The sequence below is a fragment of the Bactrocera oleae genome, chromosome 3 (assembly GCF_042242935.1).
Source record: "Bactrocera oleae isolate idBacOlea1 chromosome 3, idBacOlea1, whole genome shotgun sequence".
NCBI classification, from domain to species: Eukaryota; Metazoa; Arthropoda; class Insecta; order Diptera; family Tephritidae; genus Bactrocera; species Bactrocera oleae.
Genome location: NC_091537.1, coordinates 89,586,450 through 89,612,269, shown reverse-complemented (window position 1 = coordinate 89,612,269; position 25,820 = coordinate 89,586,450). Strand labels below are relative to the sequence as shown.

Genomic DNA, 25,820 nt, shown 5'->3' with positions numbered 1-25,820 from the left:
ACGCATGGTGACATGCACAAACTTTTTTTTTTTTTAAATAAGCTTTTTAGATAATTTTGTTGTTGCTTTATTTAATTTATTTTTTTCGTTTTACTGTTTATTTTTGTATTTTTCTTGAACCATTAGGCCACGTTCAAGCACCGAAACGGTTAACAACAACAACACAACAAAGTATAGTTTAACGATTTGCGCCAGCGATTAGAATGTGCCACACAAAGGTAGACAGAAAATGGGCACAAATTTTGAATTGTGGTAGAGCGAGTGAAGAAGCAAGCGAAAGAGAAGCTCACGAAAGCATGAAACATTAGCAAGCGTTAATTTTTGTTGTTATGCGATTTGTTTTTCGTTTTTTTTTTTTTGATAGTTAAATTGCTATAATACATGTGGGATTTTTTTTTTATTATTATTTTATGCTTTATAACTCTAAATCATCTTAAATTGCTTTCAAATTTGGCGATTTACTGACGTGCTATAAAAGCTGAAAGCATGAAATTTATGAAAAAATTCTGATAACCCCATATTCGTATTAAATACAAACATAAACACACATATATGTACAAAAAACAACATTTGACAACACTGCGTACAGGCCGCTTTGACCTTGAAACTGGCAATAAAATCGAGATTTAGAAATCCAAATAATTAACTAAAAGTAAAAAATAAATACAATGGCAACAAATACCATAAAAGGCATTAGAAAGAACGCCGAAAACGCGAACGTAACAAAATTTCATTGCCACGCGAAACAGGCCAAACTGGATTTTAATACGCGCACGCACACACACACACACACACAAGCCATAGAGATGCCGAGCTTAGATTGCGTTGGTATTTAAAAATAACAAACATTCAGCATACAAATTACAAAAACAAATAAACGAAAAATATTAGCGTAATTTCAAAGCAAATAGAATTTTGTCTCCGACGGCCATAAACCAAAGCTGCACGCATTCGCAAATAGTGTCACTCTGCCAGCAGCACTTAGTGACAGTTTATAATGATAAAGAATTATTTTATGCTAAAAATAATTACTTACTCGGGTTGTATGAAAATCTATTTATTTTAAGCACGGCGAACATGATTTAAAATTTTTTCCAAGATTTTTTTTTTGAGTTTAGTTATTATTGCTCCTTAGTTTAAGGTAAAATTATCACTATAGTCTGTTTTAAGTAATCTCGAATTACAATATCTAATTAAATTTAATTACCGTTTATATGCGTTTTATGTAATTTTAAACACATTTTTACATTTATAATAAATAATAATAAATGTTTTATGCGTTTTTGAACACTCTTTATCATTTTGCGCTTAAAAAATGTTGCTATAAAATTATAGCGCGTTTAAAGTGTATAATATTGTTGCAAAAATGCGAAAGTTTAAAAATGTCATACATGTTTCTGTTATTTTAAGCAGTTTTTCATTTGCTATAAAATTATAGTAAGTTGTTAACTGTAAGCAATTTAAATTTTTTACATTTTCATTAAATTTTTAACAAACTTTAATAAATAATTTAAAATTTGGGGTAATTTCAGCTTGCTTTAATTTTAGTGGTGATACATATACCATTAATATTATTGTATTGTATATAATATTTGGTTATTTGTTTCATATTAAAATATTTCTGCAAGCTTTATTTACATTTTTATATATATGTACATATTGTTTTTAAAACACATAAACACACACAAAGAGTAGCTTAACAATTTTACTATAAAATTATAGCATATTCAAAACGAACTATTTTATTATAAAAACAAATTGGTTTTAATTTATCAAACGAATTTTCTTGTATTTTAAATAGTATTTTATTTGCTATAAAATTATAGTAAGTTATTCTCAGTGTTCCAAACAGACAAAATTTTATTTCTAAAACTTTTAAACAATTGATCATTAAACATTTTACTATAAAATTATAGCATGTTCAAAGTGAATAATATTGTTGTAGAAATGAGCTGGTTTAAAATTTTCATACATTTTTCTTATATTTGTTATAAAATTATAGCTAGGTTAGTGTGCTAACGACAAAAATTTAAATATTTATGCGTTTTCAATAATTATTAAACAAACTTTATTTGTTTCCTAATAAATTTAGTTATTTATTGGAACTTTCATTTGGAAAGCAAAAAAAAGTTTTAAAATATAGAAAATAATTTTTGAAATTGGTTTTTTTCATTTTATTTTATTTTTTTATATCACTTTTTATTTTTTATTTACATTTTTATTTTTATATTACTTTCTATTTATATTTCTTATTACTTTACTATTATTATGATTTAATTTTTTTTTTTATTTACATATTTTGTATCTATCACACTGTTAAATAATTTTTTTCTTTGTTTTTATATAACTGTAATATTTAATTGACTGCGCTGACCTGCCCACAAATACAGTGCGCTTTTTTGTTTGGTTTCTTTTTTTTTCTTCATTTCAGCTTCATTATAAATATCACTTGCGCAGCAAATTTTGCAATCAAAGACAACATAATTCCCACCATTGAAATTTTTGCTGAATTTTCAAATTTCCAATTTGCTGTATATGCGCAATTCATTTTCACACAACGCGATTTTTAATAATTTATTATAGCACATTTTTTGAGGAATGTTTTTTTTTTAACATGTGTATTTTTCTGCGCATGGTTTTTCTTGTTGATTTTTACTGCTATGTAGATATATAAACAGTCAAAAGTAGCACACAATTTTTATTAATATTATTTGTATAATTTTTTAACAACAAATTCTCACATTATTTTGGAACGCGCTAATGAGCAACGCTCGCTTTTCGTTGTTAACAATTGTTGTTACTAAGATTATTACGTTATTTTTTTCGATGCACTCACACACTAAGACGTTTTTATAGCTTGTTTGATGAGCTATAAAAAATTATAATACCAGGTCATTTGCATCGCACATGTATTAAACTTACATATATACGCACACACACATTTATGTATTTATGTATGATTGTATGTGTCGAAAACTTCTCGCACGCTTAAATAAATAAGGGAAAGTAAAAATATACGCCGGATTTTCTGTATTTTTTCAAACAACTTTTTTTTCACACACATACACTCATATGTGAAATTGAATATTTTTGCAACTCATAAGAGTTAGATACTCACCCGCACAGGCACATTTTGCAAAGATTCGCCAACGATTTGCGTTTACTGCGTCGCCGATTCTTCTGGTAGTAGACGGTCGTCGAACCGTTCTCAGCATCCAATACTGTCTGTTGTAGCACAACACCCGCACCACCACCCATACCGCCACCCCCGCTGGCACTTTCACTCATCGCACTTGTGGCGCCCGTCGCATCATAACGTTTATGTGCACCACTTTGGCTACTACTACGTACACCCAGCGCTACAGACTCGGTGACACCGTGTGCCGCCACGTCAACACCGCTCGTCGCACCGCCGCCACCACCGCCGCGATACGACGTTTGCGTTGTCTGCGCCAATTTCGCCAGTTTCGCAGACGTGCCCAATCCCGTATTGAAACCGCCAAAACTAAGTGCCGTTGTTCTAGCTTGCTGTTGCTGGTATTGTTGTTGTTGCTCTTGTAATTGTTGCGTTCTTGCTCTCGAGGCGGCGTATTTATCGCGCTCGCGACTACGTTCATTTCTGAGACGTACTTGCCCGGCAGCGCGGCCAAGACTGTTCGTTGTGTTGCCAAACAAATTGCTAAAGAAGCCCGTCGCTATGTTGGTAGCCGACAACGACGATGACGACGACGTTGCCGCTGTCGGCTGTGTAGTTGAGTAATCATGGAGATAGTAGCGTGAGGTGGCAATGCTGCCGCGTTTAGCTGGTTGCCGCGCACCACTGCGTCCACTGTGGCGTATGAGCAATTCAGTCTCGGAGTCAGAGTCTTCGGTTTCGCCATCGAAATCGCGTAGCTGTAATTCGCTATCGGCCACCATGGCAATGTGTTAGATCATGCACAGAACGCACAAAAAGTGTGTGAAAACGCAAGAAAAGCAACAGCAACAATAAAGTATGCGTCGTATTATACAAAAATACCAAAAATAGAGAGCTGGAGGCAGAGAGCGTTGATTTAATTTGAAATATTGTATAATAAAAGGCAGAGAGCGGTATTTTGGTCGTCGTGTGGTCTGTTCTCGTTTTTTTGGTTGGCTATTTGGAGAGCATGTTACAATTTTTAATCCAATTGACTTTACGTTGTTTTGGTATTTCCACTGACAAGTTGTTATGTTAATTCCGAGCGTTTGTTACGCTTTTAGCTATTTTACTTTTTCTGTTTATTGCCGTATTTCTAGAGTGCGCGTATATTTTTAACATCACCATAGTTCGTTGACTAATTCGCACTGCCAACATTTGCCGTTTTACTGCTGCTGCTGCCGGTGTCGTCGCTCAATGCTTCATCACTTTTTGCCGTTGATTGGTTGCTGCCGCTTTCCGCGCAACCCAGTTGTTCTGCTTTTAATTGCCCGCGTTAGTAATTTAAATATGCATCAGCAATGCTCAGCATGGTCGCGCTTATTGCCTTGCTATATATTTTATTTGCTTTTGCAATTTATGACAATTGCTAGCTTGCTGTTGTATTTCTATTATTTGGAGCGCGCACAAGTGGTGGCATTGATGAGCTGGAGGCTGCTGATGTCAGCCTCGATGATGCTCTTTTGTTTTCTCACTTCGATTTTTTTATTTCGTCCGCTTGAATGTCAGCCAAAAGTTAAATTCACTTTAGCTAATTTATTTAGTTAAAAACTTTATGGAAATTTATTATTTTTAATGCTTTTTTAGTGTTTATTTTTAAATACTACTTTAATAAGAGACAGTATTTTATGTATAGTATTGAATCAGGAAATTGCTAAAGCTATGACTTATAATCATTTAAGGAAACAATTTAATCTAATAACAAATTTACCAAAAGCAATAGTTACTTGGCGATGATCAGAGATCAAATTCGAAAATTTAGCTTATGTCAGTTACTAATTTTAAAACACTACAGACTCGAAAGCGAAAAAATATAAATAAATATGTGAACTTAGTCTTATAAATCAGAAATTAAAACTTTGTAAACAAACAGAGCTATTAACGCGGACCGATCCATTTAAACTGCACCAGCAAACCGAATAAAAAAATGCCTAAATTGGTACAGCCCTTTTTATGTTTGTGTGAAGCGAATGGCGGACCAAAAAATGAGCCGAAACCGAAAATACCATAATTTGCTGAAGCTCTCCCAGCCGTGGCTTTTAAAAACTATATGCAAATTATGGTGTTAATAAAGTTTAATTCAAAACTTTTATACAAAAGGCGTTAAGTTAAAAAGTACTTTTTTCTGTCACTCCGGTTCAAATTTGTTTAGCTGGCATGATACACAATTATTTTTGTATACATATGTATGTATGTAGAAATTGATTTCAACAACTTATCGGCTTTTTAGATTTGTACAATATTTAATTTTTGTTTTGCTAATTACAAAATTTTATTCATTTGTGTAGAGCCATTAGAATCCACGTTGTGAGTTAATGTGTTACAAATTCAAACTGAACAATTTTCAAATTTCATAATAAATCACAAACTTTACAATCTAACAGATGTTATCTCTTAAGTGGGTAAACAAACAAGAAAGCACAAATTTGTTTATTGCAAACAGTTCAACACTGTTCCCTTTTACTTAGCCACGACACCAGAAAGATGCAATACCAGATACAAATAAGAATTGAAAGTACTAAGAAAGGTCTTTAACTTGCAATTATTATTGCAGTTTTCTCTTTATACATCTACGTTTACAAACAGGTTTTGAGTTGTATGTATCACATTCCACATTATTCATTGACGGCCCAAAATACACCTGTTCGGTCGAAACACGGTTTTGCTAGCAATTTAATTTTTAATTTTTCTTATCAGATGGCAGATTGAAGATTGATGGTAGCGATAGTTTTATCAATCTAATTTTCGTAACTTTTCTTATATTGCTGTTCAGTTATTGAATACTTGTTGTAGATTGGGTAGCGCTATATATGATTGCAATGACTTCACCCGTCGCGATTGCGTGGCACGTCTTTGCTAAATTTCTTCGTACTTTTTACACTTTATACGAGATATTTATGTTAATTTTACACTTCCTTCGCATTACCCGTTATTCTAATTGCTCGCTGCATAATCATTTATGTTATATTTTTGTCATTTTTTTAGACTTTCACACAATATATTGTAGATAAATATTTTTTCGCTGGGCGCGCTTGATTTCACTTTGCATATCTTTTAATTGGTTGTATTCGCATTTATGAATTTGCGAATGTCAAATTAGGGAACAGCTGATTATTAGATTTTTCTTTGTACCTTCTTCGTGTTTGCAGTGTTGTAGAACGACGACAAATATGAAAGTATACCGATGAGATGAGCGCATTTAATTAAGTAATGTATATTTTAACATTAAGCCTTACATTTCAATGTATATTTTTCTAACCAAGAAATTATAAAAACGGATCTTTTTTAACAAAATATTGCTATAAAAATATCTAACAGCTGCAACCCTGCTATTCAAATATTCGCTCTCTCAAAACGCCTACATCCAAACAGCGCATTTTGCAACAACAAAAATGTAAACAAACAAACTTTTTTCGTTGAAAGAGAGTGCAAGCGCAGTGCATGCAACAATTTTCCTTTGTGTTATTTCGCCAATTTGACGTTTTTCATTCTATCTGACATACACAACGACCGACTAACTCCATTGCAAGTCAAAAAAGCGCAAATTCAGTGGAGCAGCTTAGAGAAAAAGTCAAATTGATTGTGCTATTGGTATTCGTGGAGGACAGTGCAATCGGTTTTGGCAAGAGCCACCAAGTAAGGAAATTGCAAGGTAGATCAGATTACAGCGTTTATATTAAAAAATTCTCATTAATTTAGTGTGTGCATTAAAATTTCAGTATGCTGAATTTTTTCAAAGACGTAATGGCTCCTACAACGCGTAGCGCTAAATCGGAAGATAATAAAGATGGCGGTGTCTGTGGTAAAATTGGAATCAATGAAAATTGTGCCAAGCAGCCTACAGTGCCTCCACCAATTAAAGGCTACAAAATAACAGACAACGAACGTTCTAAAAAATACGGCATTGGCGCTAATTCACTACAGATGCTAAAGGATAAGGCGAAACTAAAGTTTCCTGTGAGTAAATATAAATATTTGATGTTTTAATATAAATTGCGTCGTACGATTTTACTGAATACACGCTGATTGCTCAGCGTATTTGCAACCACCCACACCACCCACAAACAAACAGTTTCCAATGCCATTGTCAGTGCCAAAACGGCCAGTTGATAGTTCTAGACCATTTTGTAGCGCCAGGAGCCATATGTGTGAATATAGCAAATCAATGGCAAGCTATTTCCAAGAATTTTAGTTGTATATTATGCCAAAACTTGATATTGGGTGCCATATTGTGCACAAAGAAAGTGATTTTTTTTTATTTTCGATTGAGGAATTCAATGTCAAGGCGTCGTGCGCATGACCCACAACCGGGCGCGCAAAATTCGAATACAACAACTAATAAGCAGCGATGGTGCCTCTGTGAGCAATACAACCTGTTGCTGCTTTCGATGCATTGAAGCGTGAATGTGTGGGGATACTATGAAGGACGCTAGCTGTAGGCACACATTCATTCATGACAGCTGTGCGTGTATCCTTGAGCGTATGCCAGTAGGGTTGTCAGACTGTTTATTTGCGAAAAACGTAAACTGTATGTATTGTTGTTCAAATGTTTATGTCCTTTATGATGTTGCAACTGCAATTGGCAACACTGTGCAGTACTCGTTCAAGGCCAATAAACTTTATTATTTTGGTTTGCACATTTGGTGTGTTCCTTATTCTGTTGCTGCTGCTCACATGGCCTTGTGACCTTGTTGGCTATATGGTCGGTTTAGTGTTGTTATCATTGTGGGGCGGCGTTCTTATCTCGGCCAGGGTCTTAAATGCAAACAAATCGTAGGTCATGTCCTTCAATTGCTCACTTGACACTATTTAACTTTCGTTTTGCCTTGGAGTAACAGCGATAAACATATGTATATGTGTATGTAATTGCTACTTTCTTACAGATTAAAGACTTAAGGTTATATATTTCTACTGATGGCTTTGAAGTATCTGACGATGATTACTTTCAAACATTGGCGTCTCAAACACTTTTCATTGTGGCTGGGCCGGATGAGATTATAACTACAGGTACGTATATACACAAATATTTATGCACTTAATTTTATCTACACAACCCACCTTCAGATGCCGACTTTGAATTCGAAAAATTGCGCCAAAACTCACCCTTACTTCGTGTTGCCGATATCATTTATGAATTTATTGAACAAAATCCCGAACAATTTCGCAAAATGATAACCGATTATGAAAATCGTAAGATATGTCGTCAGCAAGCGCTAGATAGCAACAAACAGGCATACCAAAGCAAAACCGAACTTAGTTTGCGTACACAACACCGCGAATGGTTTGAGGGACAAGAGGAACGTTGCCATTCCAAGGAAGAGGCCATGGCGCGTCGTGCACAAGATCGTATGCGTAGCTACTACTACAAAACGAAGGAGGAACTGACGCGCAATAAACTGTATCGACAAAATCTAAAAGCACGCCACATAATCGATGCTGTACTAGAGCAATTTCGCTATTTGCTAATCGGTTGTGATTACTTCTCCATGCTATTCGATCGCAAGTGTCCGAAAAAGCATGCAATTCTGCAACAACAACTCGACGATGAAACAGATGCTAGCGCAATGCTTCCAAATAAACGTCTGCGTCAGGTCATCAAAGAGTATACGGCGCGCCATAAAATACTAGACGAATGGTCGGTGTCGCTCTGCACTGAACTGGGCGATTTCTACTGTCAAGGCAGCTACTCGGATAACGGCAATTGTTGCACGCTCAAACACACCATCAATCCATATGCATCGCGTGAGAATTTAATACTCTTCCAGGTTTGGAATTTAGATCATCAAATCGAGTTATCGCGTTCCATATTGCCCGCTTTAATTGAGAATGTGCGCGATCTAGTAGAGCACCCGCAATGCAAATGCACGCTACACAATAAGCGCGTTATTGACATATCTGTGTTGGAATACTTTTTGGAAATTTTCTCCTTGAAAAATCTAAAACTGGTGCACATCGTCTGTCATGATAAAACACAGCGCTCAAACAAATCCAATGGTCGCTTGGTGTGTGAACAATGTCATGAGTACAAAATCGTGCAGGAATTAATGGGTGTGCGTAATCAGGAGGATGAAGTGTCTGCAACGAGTTAAAGAATTTCAAGTGTGTGATTGGTCGAAGGTAGGAAACGTAGCTTTGACTTAAAGTAGTGTCAGTTTGTGCAGAATTGTAAAGTGTAGAAAGTTTGTGAGTTGCGAAATAATAAAATTTGACGCCAAATAAATATCTGCCCTGTCGCAACTGCTTGCGTTACTTTTTTATAAAAGAAAAAAGTTTGAATATAAAGATGTACTTTATAAATTTAGCTTCCACACACATTCTGTCTTGATACTTAATTAAATTTAACTTTTTACTGTCCAAGCCAAATTCTATCGCAAATCGTAATCTATAAATTTTCACTAAATGATTTTAAATAAAAAATGACTCTACTACCAATTAGGTCGCGACTAAGATTTGCTTCAAAACTTACGTAGAGATTCTTTAGGTTATTAGAAAAACATTCTATGTATGTGTCTTTTTTTGGTAAATTTAAATATATATCTATATGTACATATATACAATATATGCATATAAAAAAAATAATAATAATAAAAAAAATATTTTTTTACACTAAAACATTAATAATGAAACTAACACAAAGTTAAAACTGTTAAAAATATAATTACATGTGTATAATTTTTGCATAAAATAAAAAAAGTTGTACAAAAAAAATTTTTTTTTTATTAATTTATGTTTGTTTCTTTTAATTTTTTTTATTAAAATTTTTTTTTATTTAATTTTTTTTATATTATTTTTTTCTTTATAATTTTTTTTATATTATTTTTTCTTTATAATTTTATTTTATTTTTTTCTTGATAATTTTTTTTTTATTTTATATTTTTCTTGCTAATTTTTTTTTTATTTTATATTTTTCTTGATAATTTTTTTTTTTATATTATATTTTTCTTCAAATTTTTTTTTATTTTTATTTTTATTTTATTTATTTTTATATTTTTTTATTTTTATATTATGCCAAACAGACATGGTAAATTATTTTTTAACTCTGAAAAACTTCTGTATAAATTTTGAAGCAAATTAGAGCGGTGACCTAATCAAAATTATAGCCTAAAAAATAAATTAACTAGAATACACTTAAGCGTAAACATGTCACACTTTCTCTAATTAAAGAAACCTATTTAAAAAGAAATTTATAAATAAATAAATATTGCTTGCGCTCCTTCACAAGTTACTAAATATTTAAGGCGAATAAAAAATATAAAAAAAGTAAATAATTACGTATCTATACTACTATACTACTGCATACAATATTCATATGTACAAATATATACACAAAATATAAAGTATACTACATATTCATATATTTTAAAGGGATTTAAAAGTCTATAATAAGATAAATACTAAACTGAATAATATATTTACAATATTAAAGGAATAAAACGCTAAAAAAATTTACAAATATCCGAACCATATTACGAGCTGGAGTTAACAAAAACATAACTTTAAGCAATGATCTCAAATACAACTGAAATATGTTTGTATATAAATATATAAATTACTAAATACTATACACATGTGTATATTCGTATACTTTACTATAAAAATATAAAAATATGCTGAAATGTAGCTTGTTGCGTAGTTGATGGCTTTATAGCTTTTAAAAGGCGTTATAAAAATATAACAAAAAAATATTTATATATTGTTGCTATAGAAATGCTATATACTATGTATTGTTGCTATGTAGTTGCCATATTCTACTATGTAGTAGTGTTGTTGTTATAGTTGTAGTTATAGTTGAGACTTTGTAGAGTTGCTGTCAATAATATGCTTTAGCAAGCAAAATTAAAGAATCAAAGCGTTACGCAGGCTGGTCCTGTTAAGCAATCGTTTGGAGAGCAATTAAAAATTAGAAACAAAAAATTTGAACATAAACTTGAAGTTGTTCGTAACAATATTTAATATCAGCAAAAAATTCAGCTTAAAATGTAAACAATTTAAGCCACACAAATGTGTGCATTTTCTTTCTACATGACCATTGAGTATATATTCACAAACGTTTTGAGTTGTTATGTAGTTTTCGATGGCAAAAAAATTAAATATCTAAAATTTTTTCAAATTCGAAAATATTTTTTATAGAAATTCCCATAAATGCCAAAATAATAACTGCGATATATTCCCTAAAATATAATTATAAATTATTTTCACTAAAATCACATTTTCAAAATCGGTGAAATATTTGCATACTTTTACGAGCAAATTTGAATTTTTGTATTCGAAAACTGTACATGTCAGTAGGGATTGCATAATTGAAATATTATTGGATTGGACTGTCAACTCGACAGCATACAAGCCGGAAAAATATTACACGGTGTTTTAAGCTGTTATAAACATCGAAATATCATAAGCCTAAAAGTGCTATCTTTCAGTAAAGTTGACGTAACTCAGCCTATGGACACGTGAAAAATCCTTAACATAAAAGAGATTTTATTGACATACGGAGAGCGCTGAACTAACACGATTTTCGTATACACTGATTCATTTAGAAAACCGTTTTAGAATGTTTCCTTTGAACCACCACGATTGCATTGTCGATATTAAATCACATGCATGATTATATATCCCTAAATAATCTCTACGAGTATACATCTATCCTCATATTTTCGCTCCTTTTTTTTTGGCAATTAAAAAATTCTATATTATTTGGTGTTTGGTGAACTAAAACCTAGAAATTTAGTTGCATCTGGTTTCTTAATGCAAATACTTCAGCTTCAACACGGTTTTTGAACTGGTTTCAATACCTACAACAATGTATGTATATGACTGTGCCAAAATCTTATAAAAAGTCTACACATTTTAATTGTTTTATCTAAGCAAAAAATATAAATATTATTTTCTATAAAAAACTGTTAAAGAATATTGTTAATAAGCCTTTCAATGCCTTTACTATCTAAGCAAATTGAAAAAAGTATATAATTATAGATTTTTAACTTTTTTGATTGATTTTACAAGTACTTAATTTAAATTAAATTCAAATTTTTATTAAAATCAATAAAAAAAACTTATTTGTTGCTCGATAACTAAAATTTAATAAAAACTATATTCAATATATAATGTGTAAACTAAAGTTAACAATAAACTGGAAAAATAACTAAACTTGAAAAATGCCGTTTTCTTGCTACCAGATTTTTTACTATTATTTAATATAATTTTAACCTAAAAAATTAGTTTGATTTAAATTGAAATATATTATTAAATTAAACTTTTATATATAATACTCTTTACAAATATAAAAGTTTTATTTACAAAAACTTGATTTAAATCGGTCAGTTTGTATGGCAGCTATATGCTATAGTGGTATAATAACGGTGATTCCGACAAATAAGCTGCTTTTTGGGGAGAAAGGAACGTGTGCAAAATTTCAGATCGATATCTCAAAAAATGATATATATAGACCAACCTTCTGGTTGTTACTAACTTCGTAAGAAACCATGATCCTGTTCATGGTATAAGCCGCCTCTAAATTTTGCTGCACCCAGATATATAGATGTGCTTGATACGCAGTGTGATCTCTTTTTACTTAATCTAACCTAAAAATATTTAGCTTAGTGACAATACCACTAACATCTCTATTTATTACTCACCTACCTTCAGCAACGCTGATAATGGTAATGACAATTTAAATAACAAATGTCGCGTGAAATCCAACAAAAACACCCTTTACTTAATCTTAGAGGTTCAATGGTGTTTTTTTTATTCGTATTATCTCAAATTTAATATAATGTACCGTTACCCGGCACAATTTTTTTCAGATACTATAAAAAATCCTATCAGTTTTGTTGATCGTCATCTAGTTGATTCAGTTCAGTAGATAATATATAACTTCTAAAATAATTATCAGAAAATGTTTAATCTCGACAGCGTTTTCATAGAGTCATTTCGGATTGCGCATTGGACTACTCAGTGAAAGTTTTGTCGTACTCTTGAATGCATTCCCTTCGGCAATTTCTGTTATTTAATCCCCTAAACTATCTCGAAATTTCATTAAAAATCTATTGGTACATATCTCTCCTTCCGAACGCTTATAGAATTTTCGCCGATTATAAAATAAACTCAAGTCAAGGTAGCACTTGTTGACAGTAAGTCTACGTTTATGCTCCAGTCTAACATTAATTTTAAAGATCTTTCCTAAATACTTTTGTTGTAGTGACTTTTTATTCTAACATGATAAAATGATAAATGACTTTCAGGTTATTGTCACCAGGTAAAGCTGTACTTAACAATCAAAAGCTGAGGCTTGACAGTAAGATTTGCTGATATGATAGCGCCTTTTGCAGCTGTTAGCAACTAAAAACATTCCTTAGTCTCGCGTATTTTTCAGGCTGACACGCTAGTTACCATAACTGCATATCAACTGAGAAAATATCGGCCCTTATACACTCTTTTAGGTTCTTTTTTCTTAGATTCTATCACAAAATCTACTCCTGGTAACTTTTTATTTTTCACATATTGACGAGGTATATGTGAATGGGGCGTAGTCGCAGGAGAAGGGGTGCAAAGAGCGTTTTCACGGATTGGTCGAAGCTTAGAGGGAAGTTTGGAGGGAGAGTTTTTTGTGAAGTGCTTTCTCTCAAGCATAGCCGAAGCGGTTGCTATGAAGACAGCAGTAAACGTATGGCTCCGCATTGCAGCCTCTTTCAGGGAGGTGAGCATTCACACTGACAGCAGCGTTCAATAGCATCAAGCTACTTCTTCATCTAACTCGTTAGGGTGCCTGGACTTCACGTAAGATCCGTCTAGCATAGTGAAGAACGCAAGAGATCGATCCACTGTATTACTTGCTCTCAGTAAGATTCATCTTGCCGCATTCGCAGAAGTTCTTACTGGGCAGTGTCCAATAGGCGTACATGTGTTGAATTTAGATATCTTTTCAGACGCAAATTGCCAAAGCTGTATGGAAGTAGGTGAGATGATAATAAGCAATCACTTTTTCCTCCATTGTCCAGCTTATCCAAGACTGATGTCAAAACCTCTCGGCAGTCATATTTTCGGCGAACCTGGCAAAACAGCTAGAATTGGTATTAGCCGCATCAAGATATTTGTGTCAAGCTCAAAGCGCTTTGTTGATTATTGATTTTCGAATAATTTTTAGCAGTGTTCAGGTATTACAATGGACTGTCGCTCTCAGCTCTCCAAGTGGGTTCCGTTTTTTGGATCGACCTTTTAACATAACCTACTTGAACCTAAAACCCCCGTAACCCCGTACCCCCGTAAATTACATTCTTTTTTTTTAAATTTTCATATCCTTTATTTCAAGAAATACATCGCATTAATAAAAATATTACAACACTAAAGAAATTATTTCGTTTTTTGTTTGTTTCAAAAAATATAAATAAATTGAATTGCTAATAAAATGTTTAGATAAGACAATACGCATATTATATATAATGTAGTATGTTGCATAAAAAATGATATAGTCACACCGTTATAGTGTTTGAGTAATATTTCTTATGCATTCGTGATTACAAGATTTTTTCATAATTTTAATTAATATAAAATTAACAAATTTCGTTACACATGCCACAATAAATTGATGAAATAATTCAAAATATGCATCAAATGAAAGACTTAATTACAAGAAACTAAGAATACACAAGTAAAAGTATAATTCATAAAAAAATCAGTTAAGAACAGAAAAGTGTTAGCGCATTTTTCGTTGAGTTCTTCTTTCTTTGCAAGTCGATACATTTTGATTTTTATAAAATTTTATATTTCGTTTAAAAATTGTTTACATTTTTATCTTTGCTTTTTGGCATTCGATAATTTTCGTTACCTTTTTCAACCTGCCTTTTGTTTGTTGTTGTTTATTAATTATCGTTCTCTTTTGCAAACAAAAAGTTTAAAATTTTTACTATGTTTCCCCCCTCAGTTAGCGTACAATTCAAACATCTTTTTTTGCTTAAGTTTTTTAAGTGGTTAATATTTCGTTATTCATAAAATGTCGTTAGTCCCCCCAAAAACTGTTTAGGGTTTATAATTATACTTCATCGCCAACTCCAAAGTGTTAATGTCGTCTTAGTAAGCACTAATGTACTAATGTTGGACAAAAAATATATATAAATAAAATGTTTATTTTTTTATATTCGTTTAAAAAATCTATAACCAATTTCTATAAAAATGAGAAATAATTATAGATCTGATTGTCCAGGCCCTGAAACGAAAGTGATAAAAAAAGAAAAAACAGACAAAAATTAGTTAATTTTCACAAAATATAGTAGAGTTTACAAAATATATATTGAAACATAAAAAGCTTATTAAAAAGGGTGAAAAAAATGGCGCGCAGCTTGACAAAGACAGAGTGTAGGGCACTATAACGGTACAGGCGTGGGTGCAGCAGCGCTACGTTGGCACAGAATGACAGTTAGATAAATATAGTCGACGTTGGCGTGATTTGTCGCCGAGCTTAAGAAAATTAGACAGGTATTTGACAGTTGTTTGATATTTCTTGGGCAAAGGCACAGTTTTCGCTTTTATTTATCGAACTTCGACTATATTTTTACCTATTAAACTTTCAGTAAAGACATACAACGTGGTATAGAGGTTGTGGCAAAGTTTCAAATATTTTAAAGTTATTTTTTGTTTTAAGTTATTATTATGTTTATGTATATATGATCAGTGTTGCAAAAAAAAATATTTTTGAGATTCATTTTTTTGTAATTTTTTAATCTGCTATTTGGAATTAAAAATATGTTTTAAATTTTTAAATCCTTTTTTGTGATTTTAGTTTGAAAACTAATTAAAATTAATTTTCGGTATTCGATTTTTAAAAATAATTTTTAGTTAAATTTTAATTCAATTATTTTTTTAAAGCATAATTTTTTTGTTATATTATAAATTTTTATTATTACTTTTATCATAATTTATTTGAATTAATTTTTTTTTGTATATATTTTTAAACAAATGAATTTTTTTTTTATTAAAACAAAATTCTAAGAGAAAAATTAATTAGAATTTCTTCTCACTAAATTTTCTCTAATTAGACAAGAACGCAATAATCTTCTCTAAATATTTTATGGTCGATATTTTTTTTATGTTTTAGCTTCTTCTATTTCATCAATATTCATTCATTTAATTTTTAATATTTATTTATATTTTTATACGTATTAATACTGTACATTTTTAGTTGTTTATTTCTATATTCTTTTTATAAGATTCCTTTGTTGTAACCATTTTATATTTACTTTTTTATAATTAACTGATTATTTTTCTAAATATAAATAAATAAATTTTTTTTTTCACTTCTAGTTCTTGAGCTGCAACTGAAATTAATTATTGTACATACATTTTTTATATTTTTCTTTAATTTTCTTCACATATTTAAAAAAAAAATTAATTTTTTTATTTTGCAAATAAATAGTATTTAGTTAATTTAAAATATTTTAACAGTGTTTTTAACTTTACAATTTTCGATGTTTTTATAACATTTTTTAAACTCAACTTTTGAAATAATTTTATTATTTTATTTAAATTTATAATATTTGTACAGTACTTTTAATTTTACAATTTTCGATATTTTTATGAAAATGTTTAACATATTTTTTAATTTAATTTTTTAAACTATTTCATTTAATTTTATAATATTTTAACAGTACTTTTATGTTTTGAATTTTATATATTTTTTGGAGATAATTTTATATTCTTTTAAATTTTATTTTTAAAATTATTTTATTATTCCAATTTAATTATAATTAATTTTTTAATATTTTTAATGTTTTTAATGAAATTTGTAAATATTGTATTTAAGAGTTTTTTTTTTTATAATTTGATTTTTAAAATAATGGTTTTTAATAGTTTTTTTTTTTAATTTTTTAAAATTTTATATTTTAACAGTACTTTTGAGCGCCACTGTTTTATTTTTATATATTCTTTACCAAAACAATTTAGGGTAGTCACACATCGTAAAGCCAAAACGCATATAATAATAAAGCAGACAAACAATGTAGACAGTGAAAAATCAAACAAATCAGCGACACATAAATAAAGAGCTTTGTATGAGAGAAAACTTCACCTTTTTAATTTAATAAAATTATTATTTTTAAAGAATTATATTTTTTTCATTATATATCTCGCACTTAATATTATACATCCACTTTTGCCTTTATGTTCAAAAATTCTTAAACGGTAAAGCCATTCATAGATCAAAAGAATAGAAAACCATTAAAGTTTATTATAAATAATTATATTAGAATTGTTATACTAAAATAGAATAAGAAGAAAATTAGGCGTTTATAAAAAAGTTAATCGGTTTTAGAAGGAAAACGTTGAAAAAGTAATTAAAAGAAAACATTTAGAAAACGAACGAACGAGTATTTAATGCGGTTAAATATATATATATATCAAGTCAAAGTATAGTACAGTGTTTATTTTCAATTATTCATATAAGGATTATGAAAATTTTATAAAAGGAAAAATTATTCATTCGTTTCGTCGGCAATTCAGTGAGATATTTTTTTTACAGTTCCTTTACTCATTTTCACGCTCAGTAGCCAAAGGTGGAGTTCTTCTCTCCATACAACAACAAAAATTTATTTTATCATAGTAGGATTCTTTTTTAATAATTACAAAAAGCAATATGAAAGCCTGGTTTTGTAATAAGCAAAATATTTGCGATAAAATATGTAGACAATGACGTTTAAAAATAAAAATATACAAAATTAGAGACTCTAAATGCCAATTTAATTGAATTTAAAACGTCGCATTAATGTGTTAATTACAGTACAGTTAGCCAAATAACAGTTCAATACTTGTATTATACAAACCTTCAATTGAAAAATTAAATTCCAATTATTACTTTGTTTTATTATTAAAAAAAAAATTTTTATATTAATTGCAATTAGTAAAATAAATTTGAAGAAATAGGAGAGTAGTTCAAGAATTAATTTGCATTAATATTATTGGAATTAATAATACAAAAATACAAAATGATTTAATGTGTTTCTAATATCAACATGAGACTGACGACTTTTTATGAAAGTATTCCTTCTTTCAGGTTGTGAAGAAGAAATTCTTATAGTTTGATGTATCGCAAATATTTTAACTTCTTTTGGAAAATATGTTAAATTTAGAACATGGATTGGGCTGAGCGCGGCAGCAGCTAAGCGCGCAAGCTTGTTTTCGTTAGAGAGTCCACAGTTTAAGTAAAAATTTCTCGACCGACCTCTTAGATATATTTGTCAGGTATTGATAGAAGGAATAAAATTTTTAATAATAATTTCGATTTTGTAAGCCACTCTGAAGTGTAATATTTTTTAGAAAACTTTTTTTTGGGAAGCCGTTACTTTGTCGAAAACCAAAATTTTTACTACCTGTAGTCCTTCGATCATTAAATGTATTCATCTATTGTAATAATAAACTTTTTTGGTTTTTGGTTCTGAGATAGTTTAAAGCACTAAAATAACTCTCCTCGCCAGACACGTATTTTTGGAGGTTCTCGTGTAGATCGACCAAGGGATCAAGGGAATAAAAATTTAAAAAAAAAATTTTTTTTTTTCTGACTGGCAAGTGATTATAACCGCTTAATTTTGTAAATTATCAAATTGCTGGCATTGCTAATTGACTAAATTAAAAGCTGTGGATTTTCTCACGAAAACATTTTGATGATTAGCACAGGGAAAAAAGCCAGCTTTGCGTAAACTAATCTATGCAAAACAAAAATTGGAGAACAAAAAATAATTTGAATTGTTTTCTTTTAGATACCTTAGGATTTTGAATGAGCTTGGCAAAATACTTTGTTCGTTGATGCAGAAAATTTTTGGATTAACATTTTATGATAAATTTTGTTTTGCAATTTACAAAAGACTGACGAATTGCTGATTACGCGCTTTTTCTTTGTGCGTACGTATGTGTGTGTGTTTGTCTTATTTCGATTGACCTATAATTTTTACACTTGACTGAGGTGGTTTGATTGCATGACTTGACTGGTTGGACGATTTAACGATATTTTCTCGATTTAGCTCTGTACATATTTACATACAAGTAGTTCATGATTTCACAACACATATTTACATGTGTGCATGTATGTTTGTATATATGCTTGTATGAAGGCACTGAGGTAACGAACGAATGAACGATTTTTCTTTGTATTTTTACTGTCCATTTTATTATTGCTGATTTTTTAATTAATTATTATGTTTTTTTTTTGGTTTTTTCTCGAAATTTTGCATATTTTACTATTTTTATTTTTGATTTACAGTTAATTATGCTGATTTTTTTTATATTTTGTTGACTCGTTTGTTTTGTCAAAAATGTGTACTTTTTATGTTTCAATGATTTATGTGACTGTGCTTGTTGTTGGGTTATTTTGAGAGCATGAATGATTCGCAAAATGCAAAATCTGGCTGGCTAAGTGTAAAATTCTGCTTAAAAAGTGTTTTGTATTTAATAAAAACAAAAAATATTTAAACGCTGCTTTCACTTTATGCTTTTTATAAAATATTTAAAAATACTTTTATTTACAATAAATTAAAAGTTGAACACATTCCATGCGCCGACTTTTCTATGTTTAAACATTTTCCATTAACTGAGTGCAAAAAGGCAGTGTTGGGTTTGTTGACCTGTGCGAGTTGGTGCTACATACCACCCAGCTAATAAAAAAAAACTAATAAATTGTAGTAAATTGTTTCCTTGCATATGTGTGTCTATTGCTTACAGCTCAGCTGTCGCAATTATACACTTTTTAAATTTTTTTTTGTAAGTTCTTTACATTTTTTTGGTGCCATGCACCAAAAGCGCGTTTCAAATTTTTAATTTGCATCACCGTTATTTGCATTTCCTTACAACTATATTTTAAGCACCTATTTTACTTAAGCATTTACGATTTCCCCCAGTTTTGACGACGCTCACCCGCTTTGTATGTGCCGCCACCCTAATGAGCCCTTTCTGTGCGCGCTAAACTTTGCGCCAACGACTCACTGAACCCTCGCGCGATTGCGAGAGACAGTCGGGACTTTTGCTATTTCGCGCGAAAATTTCTGGCGACTCGGTTACACGCGCCAAGTCGCGATTTATTGTTTTCGAGCTAAGCACACGTGGGCAACGCACGGACCAAGGACTACGTCGCGGCACATCTTGCAAGGCGCGATATGCCTTCGGTGGCATGCCGTCCACACTGCCGTTCGCGTGCGACCACGTATCATAGTAGTCGGCATAGCTTTTGTCGTTCTTGATGTCGTTTGGTGTGAGTGCCGGTGTCGTCTCGACGGATGTATTCTCCAACGAGTCTAGCTCTTCTTCAAGCACACGTTTGGCAGCTGCCTGCAGCTTTTCCATAGGCATTTGACGCAAATGACTACTATCGCGTTTTAATAGCAAACTCTGTACCAATTCATTGACTAGTTTATCGCTGACGCTGGTGTTACTGGACGGCTGTCCCATAATGGGTGAGGCTGGACTGTTGGGTGTCGAGGGATTATCCGCATCGATGCTTGTGTTTTTACGTAGTGGCAGAGAGAGTCGCTCGCGTCGTTGCGACATGGTTTCGGCATCGGTAAGCGCTTTCGGATTCTGTCGACGTGTAATGGATACATTATGCACGATCTTGCGGCGACTGGGTTTGGCATGATACTCGTCGGCGAGCTCCTTGTTCAACTTTTCGTCTTCGAGTGGATCGTTGTCGTCTTGCAGCAGCTTAAAGAGTCTGGAATGTGTGGCGGCGCGTTGATAGCTGCTCATTTTACGCAGCTCGGGAAAGCTTTCCGATTCGGTGTCAGTTTCTGAAAGTAGTTTATTCATATCTGTTACACCCGAGTCATCTTCTTCAATTTCCGACTCGGAACGTTGTGAACTGTTACGCGATAGTGTGCCTCTGGGTGTGCAGCTCTCTACCGAGAGTGAGTGTGTTTTGCTATCCTCAGTTTTCTTTACTGTAGTTGGCGATTCCACTGCACCAGTTTCAAAAGCAGAGATTCTATCACGTACTGAAATCTTAACTTCTTCCTTCTTAACACCCAAATCTGGTAAACCGTTAGGTAAACGTTTTCTTTCCACAATGGGCTCCACATAAACCTCGGGTAGGGTTTGCTCGAAATTAGTGGGCGTTTTATTGCGTTCTGTGTATGCATCGGTAGCAATTGGTTCACTAGGTATCTCTGTATTTTTTATATTATATTCGATTTCCACACCAACGCTTTTACCTCTTGCCTGATTAATAGATTTTTCTAGGCTATTTTCAGTACAGACGCTGTCCACCCCGACACTCTTGCCTCTTGCTGTAGACTGTTCAAGGGTTTCTTTGTAGTAGTTGTTTACTGCATTTTCTATGATTTCTTTTTCATTTGCATTCGTGGTTTCTGTGCCGACCAGCGAGTTTCTATTTGAAGAACGTCCTTTTCGTAGCTTTTTCTCGGCGTTCACTTCCTTCTGCTCGTCAATCGACGTAGTGAAGAAGGCCATAGCTTTCCGATAATTATTGCGCTTAATGTTTGCGTCATCAACATCTTCGGCGCGTTCAAGTTTAGGGTTCTCCTCCACCACCGGTTCAGTATTTTCATTATTATCGTTGTTGTTTATCCATTGTTCGAGGTCTTGGTATGGCTTGCTAAACTCGTTGGTCACTACCGGTGGCTCCCTTATATTTGCCACAACAGGTTCGTGTAGAGAGGCCACTTCCCAAATGTCACTTGCGCTCTGGTTAATATCTTCAACATTTTCCGCTTTATCTACTGTTTCTTCTTCCATTGGGATCTCATTGAATTGTGCTGCTAGAGCCTTTTCTTCCTCAACAGCTGGATCAATGTATTCGGGTTCTTCACCTTTCGCGGCTTCTAATGCTGCCCATAGACCCACGTTTACAGTTGGCTCATCGGGCAAGTTAGCAGGGAAAGGTTTAGGTAGTACTTTAGAATAAGGTGTTTCATCGACAGAATTATGGCGTTCACGGTTGGCCCAAAAAGATGCAGATTTATAGAAATTAACGTCGTCCGTGTCTTGATGCTTAGCTTCAATTTCTGCCCAAAAATCGATCTCTTCATCGGTATCAACTTCACGTGGTTCTTCAGGGTAAAGTGTGGGATCGTAGATATGTTGAGAAGTCTGCGATGCTTCCGACTTATTTTCAAGGTTTGTCCAGTAATCGATTTCTTCTACAACGGCGTGTGTTGAAGGTGCCACCACATTGTTGGTCATTGAACGTGGTTCAGTTGTAGCTATTGTTTCTCTGTTATTTTCTATGTTAGCCCAGAAGTCCACTTCCTCAACAACATCTTGGGCTGATGGCACCTCTTCATTGTAGGTGGGAGGTAAATCTTTTATTGTGGTTGTAATATTCTTGTTCTTTTCAATGTCAGCCCAGAAATCGATTTCTTCAGCAACCGCTTGTGCTGAGTCAACTTCTATATTGTCGTGAGTTGAGTATTGTTTTGTTGTACCAATTGCCGCTTTAGCTTTCTCCACAGAGGCCCAGAAGTCTTCTTCATCCTCCTTCTCCTCTACTGTCGCCTTTTGTTCGGAAAGTTTTCTGCTAATATTCACGTTTTTATAATCAACCTCTTTTTCGTCTTCCAAAGAATCATCTTCCTCACTATCGCTAGACTCTTCTGCCACCTGTTCTGATGGAGGCGGTGTATACAACTCGGCTTGTAGCACTGTTGGTAAAACCTTTGTAGATGACTTCATAGTGTTTGATCGATGCATAACCTCACTTATTTCTTTACGCTCGTATGCAGTAGCAGTTTTGAGTTTGGGTTTCTTCTCAATTGCCTTAGTTTCCTTGGATTTTTCAATTTCTGCCCAAAAGTCGACTTCTTCCGATTCGTCTACAGCTTCGATCTTTTCTTTAGCTTCAACCATGTCTTCAAATTTGTCATTAGGTCTAACTTGGCCCTGAACGATAGCTTCGTCTTTCTTGATAGCTATGCTTTCTGAAATTTTTTCTACAAGAACATCTTCTGTTTGCGCTTCCTCGTGTGTTTTTCTTGTTGCCGCTGCAAATGTAGACCAGAAATCGTCTTTGGCGTCGGCTAATTTCAATTTCGGCACCGGTTTCGGTAAATCATCATTTCTATCAGCCCAAATATCATCCACCTCGGGTTCTGTGTCTGTCGCAGTAGAGATGACAACTTCCTCGTTTACTTCTTCCTTTTTGGGTTCCTCCTTTTCCTTTAACTTGCCCCAATAGCTCGCTGATTGTTCCATCATTTTCTGCGCCTGCAGTTTAGTTGCACGTAGCGTGGCAAAGAAATCCAAATCGTCGGAGGGTATTACTGGCGTGACTGATTCCTTCACCACAGGCTCCTCTTTAATTTGTTTCGTACGTATATCTGGTTCCTTTATTTCTTCTTTTACTTTTGTCGCACTTTTGAATGTCGCTATATTATTGGTCACATCATTCCTGATTGTTTGATCCATAAATTTGTTGCGCGAATTTAATGAGAATGACACTGAAACATTTTCGTTACTCGTTGTTGCGCTTGGCGGCTCTGGCGTTGGCAGCTCTTCAATTGGATATGCTGCTGAGACGCGACGTGTGTCGGTACTGCGTTCCATCGAACTAGAACGTGACGAACCACTCAAGCTTATCGTTACACTTACTTCACAATCATCATCGTACTCATAAGTTCCTACCGCTTCATTGTCAGAATCATTTTTAAGTTCCGCAACAACAAATGAAGTGCTGCGTTTACCTTCCGAAGACGTGCTATGTCGTCTTTCTTCGATTTGAGATTTGCCGACCTCCACAGTGGCTACATTCTCATCATTAAATGAGAACTTTAATGGTAGACGTACGGTGACCGAGGTGGAGTCCTCCTCTGCGTCATCATTATTGTCATTCTCCTCAATTTGCTGCTCCACAGCGTCGTCGCGCTCAACTGTTGTGGCATCACTGGCGTTAGAGCCATCACGTTGTATAATTGTATTCGGCTTCTCACTACTATGTTCCATTTCGCTCTCCTCTTCATATATTACACTCAGGTTATCATAGTCCATATCATCATTTTCTTCAATATATTCATCCAACTCCAGTTCCTCAGCAACATCTTCTTCATTATCTTCTTCATCGAAGATATCACTTTCGCCGTCAGCCGTTGTCACATCGTCTTCATCATCCACCTCATTGATATTTATATTATTATTCTTGTAGATTTGTATATTTGTGACAGATTTTATGGCCCGCAAGCCATTCGTTTCGACACATTTGGGCGTCACATCCGTATCCTCATCACTGCTGCTATCTGAGTCCGAACTCACTTCCGTCTCCGAAGCTAAAGTCACAATACCTACTGGGCCTGGCGATGCGTTATCCGTCGGCGATTTTTCGCCAAATTCTTTATCACGCTCGCCTGCGTAGTTCTTCTCGACATCTTTGCTCATATTTAGGTTATGTTCGACAACTTTAGACATATTCGCAAAACGTTGTGACAACATATCAATAACAGAACCCTCACGTTGTTCGCGCCTCAACTCCTGCGGCTTCATTTCATTATCACTCGTAGCGACCTCTTCGATCACGACGGCATCGTTGCGCTTAGGCGGTTGACTCTTCTCGGTTTTTATGTGATGTTGCAGTATAACCTGTGAGGGCATATCATCCGTGCTAGGCGTAACAATGATGTCGGGCAATACGCTGCTGGCGCGACTCGATGTCGTACTCTGACTGTAGCTTGGCGCTACCGGGTAGGGATATGGATATGGCGGCACATAACTGGGATATGCGGCGCTCGCATTTAGTTCGTGATAAGCATTTTGCGAATCAAATTCATTGGGGGGGTTTTGTGCATGTGGTGATTGCATATAAGCGTGGGGGATATGTGATGGTGGGGGCGGTGGGGGATAGTAAGGATAATAGTAGGGATAGTGTGGGGCATATACAGGATGTGGCGGGGCATTGCCGCTATGTTCGTTAGTTGGTGTCTGTGCCTGTGTTGAAGGAGGTGGTGGTGGTGGGGGCATGTTGTATGGGTACGGCCATGCCGGATATGCTTCACCGTTTGTCGGTGGCATCGGCGGTGGATACCAGGGATAAGGATATGCATAGCCAAAGGCGGGGTAGGGATGTTTAGGTATGGGATATGTGCAAGAGTCGGAACTTAGCGATGATATAGAGGATGAGGATGATGTGGTGGATGGAGTGTGTGTAGTGCTATGTGTATTTGTAATTTCGGATGTGCCTTCATTATATTCATTCACATTGTCAGTACAATTTTTATTAAAAATATTTTTTCTTGGATTTTTTTTGGCTTTCAAAGGGGTTTCGTTCAATTCAACACAATCTGTTGCTGCCAACTCGGCTAAAATATTTTTGGTTATTTTTTTTTGTTTTTTTAATTTTTGAGGAGAAAAATTAAGTCAAGTGAATGTAACGGAATAAAAAGAAGAAATAAAGAAGAGTATAATTAACATAATGACTGCTAAATAAATGTGTAAAAATGTAACGAATTTTATTCGATTTATAATACTAAAAATAGTTTACCAATATTATGCTACATACATACAAACAAACGAATGTAGTTAAGGTGTGCGTTGAATGAGCGAGTGATTTAATGACGTGAAAGTGTAATGAATATTGGGTAATCAATAATTCTAACTCATACACAAAAAAAAAAAAATTAAAAATAAACCATTTAGAGGGTATAACAAACGCTTAAAAATTATTTCTTTT

At 33.3% G+C, this 25,820-nt stretch overlaps 3 protein-coding genes across 15 annotated transcripts in view; 1 reads left to right on the top strand and 2 right to left on the bottom strand.

Moving 5' to 3' along the window:
- The window catches only part of LOC106615776 (probable phospholipid-transporting ATPase IIB), a 36,894-nt gene extending 32,207 nt beyond the window's left edge, over positions 1–4,687 (bottom strand). The window contains exon 1 of the mRNA XM_070107193.1: positions 3,119–4,687. Coding sequence (XP_069963294.1) covers positions 3,119–3,918 — 800 coding nt within the window. The 5' untranslated portion in view covers positions 3,919–4,687. The remainder of the gene's footprint in view (positions 1–3,118) is intronic.
- Positions 4,688–6,525: 1,838 nt separating this feature from the next.
- The window catches only part of Drep4 (DNA fragmentation factor-related protein 4), an 88,925-nt gene continuing 69,630 nt past the window's right edge, over positions 6,526–25,820 (top strand). For 2 of the 5 annotated variants that reach the window (XR_004975927.2, XR_004975926.2), the window contains exons 1-4: positions 6,530–6,827; positions 6,895–7,132; positions 8,059–8,182; positions 8,240–9,292. Coding sequence is in view for 3 of the 5 variants with exons in the window: in XM_014231760.3 (XP_014087235.2) it covers positions 6,896–7,132; positions 8,059–8,182; positions 8,240–9,264 (1,386 nt within the window). In the remaining 2 variants the exon portion in view is untranslated. Of the gene's footprint in view, positions 6,828–6,874; positions 7,133–8,058; positions 8,183–8,239; positions 9,413–25,820 lie in introns of those variants that run through there. The other 3 variants (XM_014231760.3, XM_014231769.3, XM_014231752.3) reach the window with 3 other exon arrangements.
- LOC106615528 (uncharacterized) overlaps positions 14,447–25,820 on the bottom strand; it is a 66,489-nt gene continuing 55,115 nt past the window's right edge. For all 9 annotated transcript variants that reach the window (XM_070107190.1, XM_070107191.1, XM_070107192.1 and 6 more), the window contains 2 exons: positions 18,923–25,449; positions 14,447–15,377 (listed from right to left, as the gene is read on the bottom strand). In XM_070107190.1, the coding sequence (XP_069963291.1) occupies positions 20,114–25,449 (5,336 nt within the window). In that variant the 3' untranslated portion in view covers positions 14,447–15,377; positions 18,923–20,113. The remainder of the gene's footprint in view (positions 15,378–18,922; positions 25,450–25,820) is intronic.